The sequence below is a fragment of the Lactuca serriola genome, chromosome 8 (genome assembly GCF_051521515.1).
Source record: "Lactuca serriola cultivar US96UC23 chromosome 8, Lser_US96UC23_V15, whole genome shotgun sequence".
NCBI classification, from domain to species: domain Eukaryota; kingdom Viridiplantae; phylum Streptophyta; class Magnoliopsida; order Asterales; family Asteraceae; genus Lactuca; species Lactuca serriola.
In genome coordinates, this window is record NC_136415.1 from 184,945,033 (window position 1) to 184,953,799 (window position 8,767).

The 8,767-nt window shown below is 35.2% G+C and overlaps 1 protein-coding gene across 1 annotated transcript; it reads left to right on the forward strand.

Moving 5' to 3' along the window:
• Nucleotides 1-6,859: 6,859 nt before the first annotated feature.
• LOC145069762 (protein STRICTOSIDINE SYNTHASE-LIKE 5-like) lies at nucleotides 6,860-8,401 on the forward strand. Its single transcript, XM_079016710.1, has 3 exons — nucleotides 6,860-7,638; nucleotides 7,753-7,885; nucleotides 7,980-8,401. The coding sequence occupies exons 1-3, from the start codon at nucleotides 6,905-6,907 to the stop codon at nucleotides 8,259-8,261; spliced, it is 1,149 nt and encodes a 382-aa protein (XP_078872836.1). The 5' UTR covers nucleotides 6,860-6,904; the 3' UTR covers nucleotides 8,262-8,401.
• The last annotated feature ends 366 nt before the right edge of the window (nucleotides 8,402-8,767 follow it).

Genomic DNA, 8,767 nt, shown 5'->3' on the forward strand with positions numbered 1-8,767 from the left:
CGTACAACCAGGATATAACTTGGTTTCGATTTCCTCTAACAACCGTTCAAAATCATCATCGAAACCGCTACCCCCTATATTCGAGGTTCCTTCATGAGGTTGGTATCATTTTCTCTCGACTCCCACATAACAACGTCAATAACATCAGCCATCTTATTAGTTGGTGATACGCCATCTATAACTGGAAGAATTAAAGGTTCACCGTGATATATCCACGTTTTATATGACCGACTGAAACCATATATATGAACATGACGTCCCAATGCTTTCAGATCCATGAAGTAATGATTATCACATTTCTCACACGAACATCTGGTTTCACCTTTACAATCTAGGTGTAACATGGATCTCTTGACAAAAGTGTCAAGTCCTAGCTGGAACTTGGGAGATCGACGATGTGGATTATTAGTCTAGCTTTTATCAATAGACATGATGCAACTGAAACATAGTTTAGTGTTTAAGGTTTACTCGACGGGAAACCAAAATCAAGTAGGGTATTTGTAGCACTTGGTTCTTGGTACTTATTCTTTTATTAATTCTTTAAAATGTATTGCATTTTGGCCTTGGACTCGACGAGTTGAAGGACCAACATGCCGAGTAGAAGGGGGATAAGACGCGGGGTTTAAGCAGTGGACTCGACGAGTTGGGTCCCGGACTCGGCGAGTAGGCCATGTCTGGACAAAAACCCTAACCCGAGGGTTTGCACCCTATTTAAACACCTTAGCTCGGCCTCCTTCGTCCCATTTGCTCCTAGAAGACCCCCATAGCAAACCCTAGCCGTTATTGAAGCAATCTAAGGCATTTGGAGTGATTTTGGTGCTTTGTGATCCAAGGAAGGAAGGAAAAGCTTGAAGGATCAAGAGGAGGCTAGAAGGATCCGATTTTGAGCATCATTTGCAGTCTATAGAAGGTATAAAGTCTATACCTTGTTTGTTCTTTTGATAGATCCCATTTTGTGAAGTTCTAGGGCTTTTCTAAGCCATTTTGGTCACCAACCATGAATGCAAGCATGGTTAGGGGTTGATGTTTCTGATCTAGGTCCTTAGAGGGGTTACAAGGCAGAAAGGTCTTGCACTCAAAGCAGGCCCCATGCATTGAAAGAGCTTGTTTTAGGATCTTTTGAGCTCAAAGTCTTATGCAAGCATGTAAAGGTTGTAACTTTACGTGCTAGATTGATTGTAGAAGCATAGATTTATCTTTTGATCGAGGGTTGTACATCAGAAATCAAAGATTTAGTGAGAGGATGTGACCGACTCGACGAGTCCATTCTTAGACTCGGCGAGTCCAAGGTTTCTGTCCCATATCAGTTGAGGGTCAAAAGGACCCAGTTGAGTGTGGAGAGGTTTTAGGGGGTCCCGGGAAGTGACCCAACGTTTTGGACTAAGCCATTGTTCTGGAAATTCATGGGACTTGGCGAGTGCGTGAGTAGACTCGGCGAGTCCAAGGTAATCTTCTTAAGGATGAAGATGAACTCGACGAGTTGTTCATACAACTCGGTGAGTCAAGGACAGGACATGTGTATCAGTTGAAGATGAACTCGACGAGTTGTTCATACAACTCGGCAAGTCAGATAAGGATTCAGTCGATGTTCATTTAGAAGAAAAACTTGTCGAGTCATCGCCTAACTCGACGAGTATAGACGGGTATAAGGACAAATAGAAGGATAGGGACTCGGCGAGTTGGCGAGCCAACTCGGAGAGTCAAGTCAACTGGAAGTTGACTTTGACTTTGATTTGGTCAGGATTAAAATGGTCATTTTACCCTAAGAACAGTTAGAAGTGTATGACTAAGTGTTTTGTGGGAATTATAGCCGGAGGATTTCCGGAGCAGCAGCGGCAGCAGTCAGAGGATTCCCGCACAGATCAGTAGCTACTATGAGGTGAGTTACCTTCCAGTAGCGGTGGGTCTAAGGCCATAATGTCGGCCCACCAGTAGGAGTTGTATGATTAGATGATTGTCTTTGTGATATCATCTAGGTTTGCTACTACCTGATATGTTATATGTTGGCATGATATGTTATATGTGATAGTAGTAGAGTTCGGTTGTTAGGACCGAAGGGTAGTTCGGACACCCCAGATATCTCTGATAATATGTGTTGATATGTTTATATGCTGGCATGATATGTTATATGTGATAGCGGTAGTAGGAGGGGAATAGTCCCCAAGTTCGGTTGTTAGGAACGAAGGGTAGTTCGGACACCCCAGATATGTCTGATAGTATGTTTATGTTATGATATATGTGATAGTAGCAGTAAGGGGTGGAATAGTCCCCGATGGTCGGTTGTTAGGACCGACGGGTAGGTCAGCACCCAAAATGGCTTGACACGGGTAGGTCGGCACCCCAGAATGGTCGTACCGGGTAGGTCGGGCACCCCAGGATTGCCCGGCAGTATGTATGCTTTGTGATTGTATGGTATGTGGTACGATGGGGGAACTCACTAAGCTTCGTGCTTACAGTTTATAGTTTTGGTTTCAGGTACCTCTTCAGCGAAGAGGAAGGAGCTGGCGCGGTAGCGGCACATCATACACACACTCTTTGTTTTCCGCACTATGAGTTATTCTGGGATTTGTACTCTGACATTATTATGTTTTTATGATTCAGTTTTCAGATACGAGACGTGTTTTATTGAATGATATTGATCGAATGATATTTTGTTACAAATGTTTTGCAAATCACTTAATCAAAAATGAAATTTTTGAACGTGAAAATTGGGTCGTTACAGTATTCATAAAGTCGATGTTTCAAAAAGTATTCCCAACACAGGAACACATGAACAAATAATCAGAAATGGATAGAGTATTCACAAAGGTAGGCTTCTAAACCCACTTTTTGAATACTATATCTCATATGTGAACGTATATTACATGATTGTATGTTTAAGAAAAATTCAACAACATTTCCCCTTAGCTCCCAAGCATATATATATATATATATATATATATATATATATATATATATATATATATATATATATATATATATATATATACACCCGAAGAGCAAAGAGAATGACAACCGAATCTTTCTTAAACAAACAATCATTTAATACATGTTCACATCCTAAATGATATAAATTATTCAAAAACCAGTCCCAAAACGAAGCAACCCGAAATTAATTTCTAAATCAATTTCATGTGGGTATTTCTAGGCTCTTGATGATTATGAAGAAGAGACTTAAACTGAAGTACGATGTTATGATAGAAAATAAACAAAATTATACTGTTATAATTAACAAAAGTATCATAATTTTGTTAATTATAACATCATATGTTTGTTTATTTTCTATTATAACACCGTACTTTTAATATTATATTACATAATATTATAGTTTATAATTAATTTCATATTTTCTTTTTATTGATTTTTGTTAATTATAACATCATAATTTGATTTTACAATTAATTTAATATTTTTTTTATTGATTTTTTAAAATTAATTTAACTTTATTTTATAATTAATTTAAAAATACTAAAAAGACGTTGATATTAATAAACTAATTAAGCTAAATTTGTAATGATCAACATTAAGTCATCAACAAAATTAAGCACTTTGAAACCATATTAACAAGAAAATAAAGACATAATAAACATCTAATACAATCATACATGTAAATACAAACACTTGAATTTATCAAACACTTTAACTTATCAATTAAACACTTTAAAATACAAATAATAGCATCTAAATACAAAAACTATAACTTATCAATTAAGAACTTTATCACTTCATCTTATATACACCAAACTATTAATCCTAAATATCACATAATCATACATGTATACAATACATTCAATTCCAATTTTCATTTCATTTTAGACATACAATACAACTTTCATATTCCAATTTCATACACTTAAGCATAGAATACATCCAACTCAAATTCCAATTTCAAACAATTAAGCAATACATCCAATTTCATACAACCATACCTTACAGCACTTACCATTTTAGACATCCAATTTCAATTTCATACAAATGTATACATCTAAATACAAAATCAAACACATATATACATACAATTTCAATTTCATGCCCAATTTTATTTTCAAGCCAATACACCACATTGAGCATAAATATAAATCTGAAAAAACATATACAAAATGTTGTATAAATCTGAAAAAACATATATAATCACTCAAAATGCATAAACACTTTCATACCTCAAAATACATATATAATCACTCAACCAAACAAAATCTAAGAATTATACTAAATATCCATCACCTTAATTACCATCAAAACAGAAGAATAATAGAAAATAGGGAGGAATTCGACCTTCAATTGTCAAAATTTCGAAATTGCAGCGGTGTCGAGGTCGCCGATAATCGAGGTATAGATCGCCGATAAACGAGGTATAGGTCGCCGGTAATGGAGGTTTGGTCGGCAACCGGTGATGGCGGTCTTGTGGCAGGAACCCGCAGATGGGGGTGTTCGATGGTCGGAGTTGCTTGGAGTCAATTGGAGGTTTCACAGGTAAGAGAAGACACGATACACATTGGAAAGGAAGCTGAAGCTGGGGGTTTCTGTAAACGCCTTTAGCGGCGACGGGCATTACCAGCGACACACAAGTATTAGCAGCGACGAATACCTATTAGCGGCAACACCCTAGAGGAAAAAGTTAACGCCTTTTTTCGTTCCATTACAACCCTTGGATTGAAAACAAATCAAACGAATGTGACTCGTTTGATGCGGATCACTATTATGTGGCCATTAGCGGCGACGCAAGACATTAGCGCCTACATGTAACGCGTCAATTACATGTCGTGCTAATACACTGCGTCGCCGCTAAGGGTGAGCATAGGCGGGTACCCGCCATATTTGACTGGAATCGGAATCGGAATCGGAATCGGAACCGGAACCGGCGGTTCCTAGAATGTTGGAACCGGAACCGGAACCGATGATACCGATTCCTAAAATATTGGAATCGGAACCGGAACTGGCGGGTAGCGGTTCCAAACCGGGTACCCGGTTCGTTAGTTTTTTAGACTTTTAATATCTTAAAAAACCTATATATTTTGCATACTTACAAAAAAATAATTATCAATAAAATCAAACAGGTATTTCATGAAGCATCAAGAAGTAAGAATCGAACAATAACTGTAACATAACTCTAAAAAGCATGTGTGACCTATTTAGATAGAAAATTTATCATGCAGACGTACTACTATTTTTTGTGTGCAGACATCAATTTGATGTTAAATTTGAAACTAATTAATTTATGTCACAGTAACAATTACATAATAACAAATCAAACTACGAAATAAGACTTTCATAATTGTGTAAGTTGTTTAACTTACTATATATATATATATATATATATATATATATATATATATATATATATATATATATATATATATATATATATATATCAAGGTTCTAACAAGCTCGTCATGGCTCCGCCATGGTGCGCCACGACTCCAAGGCTTGGACCTGCCGTCAAGCTTTGCCAAAACGCCGCCTTAACTCATATATGTGTATAAAAATGAATAATAGTTGAAAATACATATAAAAATATTAATTATATAGAAAATTGTCGCCTTAAGTCACGCCTTACACACGTCGTGACTCGCCAAAGCTCAGAAAAGCTTGAGTCTTGACATTGTCGCCAAGTCACGCCTTACGTTATTTAGAACCTTGATATATATATATATATATATATATATATATATATATATATATATATATATATATATATATATATATATATATATATATATATATATATATATATATATATATACCGACGGTTACCCAGCGGTTAGCGGTTCCGAAAAACTAAGAACCGGAATCGGAACCGCCTAAAGCGGTTCCGGTTCCAGAACCGGCGGTTTCATGGCAGTTCCGGTTCTTAAAGCGGGTATCTTGTTCCGATGCTCACCCCTAGTCGCCGCTAATGCCCCATTTCTTGTAGTGCATATAAATCTTGTTTTATTTTTCTTTTGTTTTCTTTCTAAGTACGTACATAATAAAAAATATAAATTGTTTTAGACAACCGAGTTTGAATCACATGGAATCGAAGAACCTAACTGCATATAAAAAAATACTACGTGTTGCATCACATTCACGTATCACTTGAATGATTGATCAATATCAACGTTATAGATATAATATGTATATTGTTTTTAATATTTAACGTTGACCTCATCATTAACTTTTAGCATTATTAGCTTACAACTAATTGCAAATTATATATATATATATATATATATATATATATATATATATATATATATATATATATATATATATATATATATATATATATATATATATAATTTGCAATTAGTTGTAAGCTAATAATGCTAAAAGTTAATGATGAGTTCATATATATATATATATATATATATATATATATATATATATATATATATATATATATATATATATATATATATATATATATATATATATATATATATATATATATATGTATATGTACGTATATGTATATACACAAGCAGAATTTTTAATGTCTACGGAAACTCCAAAATCGGATACTTTGGTGGTCCTATAATTTTACATTGCTATTAGCCCTAATATATTCCTTAAACTAAAAATATTGTAATATATTTAAGGTTATAACAAGAAGTTCTTCATATATACTTAGAAAACCAGAGAACCACAAATATAGGTTTTATGATTTTGTGGTTTAATTTTCCAATAATAATGATAATAATAGAAATGTTAAACCAATAATATGATTAATTGAAGTGAGTGGGACGATAATATTGGCCGCTAAAAAAAGTTCAAGAATAAATAAATAAATAAATAAACATTACACCCCAATTGCGACCAATGAATCCAAATGGTCAACGTACAACACCTACTTCCCCACACTACATAATGACCTGCTAGTGCTAACTTCACATCATCATTCAACAAACCCTAACCATACGAACTCATGGCTAAGCTAACTGAAATCTCTAAACCTAAGGCTAACACCTCATGGGGATCTGGTCTCCTGTTTTTCACAGTGGCCATCGTTGCAGTTGCACTAATTGTCGTCCAACTCGATACATACGAGACTGTGGCGTATCCGCTTACCGAGCTTGGTGAAACCATGTACGTACCAGCCAGAAAGAACTCTGCCAGTCTTTCTGGCGTGGAAAAGATCGGGTCCGGTCAACTGATCGGACCTGAGGACATCATCTATGACCCAAAGTCCGGGGTTGCATACACCGGTTGTCACGACGGGTGGATCAAGCGAGTCACGTTAAGTGACTCGCTAACCGAGTCCGTGGTGGAGAATTGGGTTAACACTGGCGGCCGGCCGCTAGGACTGGCGGTTGATGAATCCGGTGATGTTTTTGTGGCGGATGCTTATAAGGGGTTAATTAAGGTAAGTGTAAATGGTAAAGTAGAGTTATTAACAGACGAGGCCGAAGGCGTAAAGGTTGGGTTAGCAGATGGTGTAGTGGTCTCAAAAAGTGGTATGGTTTACTTCACGGATGCGACTTATAAATATAACTATCGGTCCGCATTGAACGACCTTTTGGAAGGTCGACCTCATGGTAGATTATTGAGCTATGACCCATCAACAAAACAAACAAAAGTTATCGCACGGGACCTCTATTTTGCTAATGGTGTTGAACTTTCACCCGATCAAGACTTTGTGATCTTCTGCGAGACATTCATGTACGTAATATAAGTTTTGTAGTTCACTGTTTGTAGGATAGAATCCGTTTCTGTTTTGATTTTCTAGTAGTATATAATTATGTGCTTAGAGTTTGTGTTTTTAATTTATTGCAGGAGGAGGTGCTCTAGATACTACATAGAAGGGGAAAAGAAGGGAACTATCGATATTTTTGCAAAGAACTTACCTGGTTTACCCGACAATGTACGATATGATGGCGATGGCCACTATTGGATGGCACTACCATGGGTACGTATCATTTTGCTAGCTTCTTAATAATATGATCTATGTTATAACCATAAATTTCAACCTTGTGACAAGTTTTGTGTCTATATATATGCAGGACAATTCCCTTATGTTTACATACACACAGAAATACCCGTTTGTGCGCAAGATTTTTGCATTTACACTAAAGCACCTACGTAAAATGCCCGATCTCATGAAATTTGGTGGAGTTATTGTGTTAGATTTGGAAGGAAAGGTGGTTGGAGGGTATTATGATGAGACATGGGGAATGACATCATCCGGAGTGAAGATCGGGGAAAGTTTGTACTTGGGTTCAGTCACAAAACCATACATAACACGTTTAAATCTTACTCAACATCCTCTTAATTTGATTTCTTGATGTAAATTGTTTTTGTTATTCAATCATATAGTGAAGCTATGAATACCTTACTTTTTCTTGCTTTTTCTAGATAACTAGCTGGTTTTTGCCTTGTGTAATCATCAACAAATATTAGTGTAATTACAAGACCTTTTTAAATATATTCTTTTGTCATGTTAAACTTATATAATTATTGTTCATATTAAATTAAATATACCTAACATATATATCTAAAAAAATTCACATAAGCAATTATATTAAAATAAAATTTAAATATAATATAATTATTATGTTTGCTAATTATCAAAATATAATATTAATAATAAAATAAAGATATAAATTAACGATGACAAATTTAATTTAATAGAGAAAGAACGGATAGAAAGCAATAGAAGACGTCAAAAACAAAAGTTGCCAATCAAATGATTGAGATGGATGGATCATCCACTACAAAGCAACAACGATAATGGTACAATAAGTATTACGATATGTTTGTAATTTTATTAGTCTTTTATGCGTAAGTTTAT

What these genes read in the sequence shown, in the direction of transcription:
- LOC145069762 (XM_079016710.1), top strand. Translation starts at nt 6,905, where the DNA reads ATGGCTAAGCTAACTGAAATCTCTAAACCTAAGGCTAACACCTCATGG. An exon ending in ATCTTCTGCGAGACATTCAT is followed by an intron (nt 7,639 to 7,752) that starts GTACGTAATATA and finishes AATTTATTGCAG; the next exon opens with GAGGAGGTGCTCTAGATACT. An exon ending in ATTGGATGGCACTACCATGG is followed by an intron (nt 7,886 to 7,979) that starts GTACGTATCATT and finishes ATATATATGCAG; the next exon opens with GACAATTCCCTTATGTTTAC.